This window comes from Penaeus monodon, chromosome 24 (genome assembly GCF_015228065.2).
Source record: "Penaeus monodon isolate SGIC_2016 chromosome 24, NSTDA_Pmon_1, whole genome shotgun sequence".
Classification (NCBI taxonomy): domain Eukaryota; kingdom Metazoa; phylum Arthropoda; class Malacostraca; order Decapoda; family Penaeidae; genus Penaeus; species Penaeus monodon.
The window spans coordinates 9,029,610-9,030,254 of record NC_051409.1 but is presented as its reverse complement, the minus strand read 5'-3'; the positions used below and the strand labels follow the sequence as shown (position 1 = coordinate 9,030,254).

General features: G+C 45.4%; 1 protein-coding gene across 1 annotated transcript in view; it reads left to right on the top strand.

Annotated features, from left to right (window-relative positions):
* The window catches only part of LOC119588839, a gene marked incomplete in the record, with an annotated part of 21,486 nt that overhangs the window by 5,477 nt on the left and 15,364 nt on the right, over positions 1 to 645 (top strand). The window contains 1 exon segment of the mRNA XM_037937480.1: positions 586 to 626. Within this exon segment, the coding sequence (XP_037793408.1) occupies positions 609 to 626 (18 nt within the window).

Here is a 645-nt window from a genome sequence, read left to right as displayed (position 1 = left end):
CAGTCTTCTGACGTAATGGATGACTTTGTACATCAAGTAATTCAGCATTATTTAACTATGAAAAACGGTAAAATAGTCGTCATGTTCAAAGCGTATCACTAAGCGCATAAAATATTTAGTCAAGTACCTCCCGTAGTAACACCCTCATTGTTGCTACTCGTTGAGGCTGCGTCGTTGCGTGGCGCGGATCTTGATCGGAGCGATCCTGGGGCTCGGGTTTCGAGATGCGGAGCCAGGGTGGAGCCAGGGTGGAGCTAGGGTGGAGCCAGGGTGGAGCCAGGGTGGAGCCAGGGTGGAGCCAGGGTGGAGCCAGGGTGCCATAGTTTACTCGTACTGCCATAACAGGTATTAGGTAAAAAGATGAAAAAGTGAGAGGTTACAAAGCGCATAGTCACCAAAGCTTTGATTTGAGCCCAAAGTAAACAGGGCCAGCATTCGGCTTGGACTGCATAGGCGTCTGAGGCATCCTCAAAGAAATAATTTAAAAAATATGATCATTAAAGTTAAAGTTGTTTCACATTTTCAGATGAAGCTCATATAGCTGGCATGATTTTTAATAATGACTCGTTTTCTTCTCTCCTGCAGAGTTTGGACGAGCTGACGGGAAGATGGCAGCTTCGAAGAGAGTAAGTATCTATTTTACAT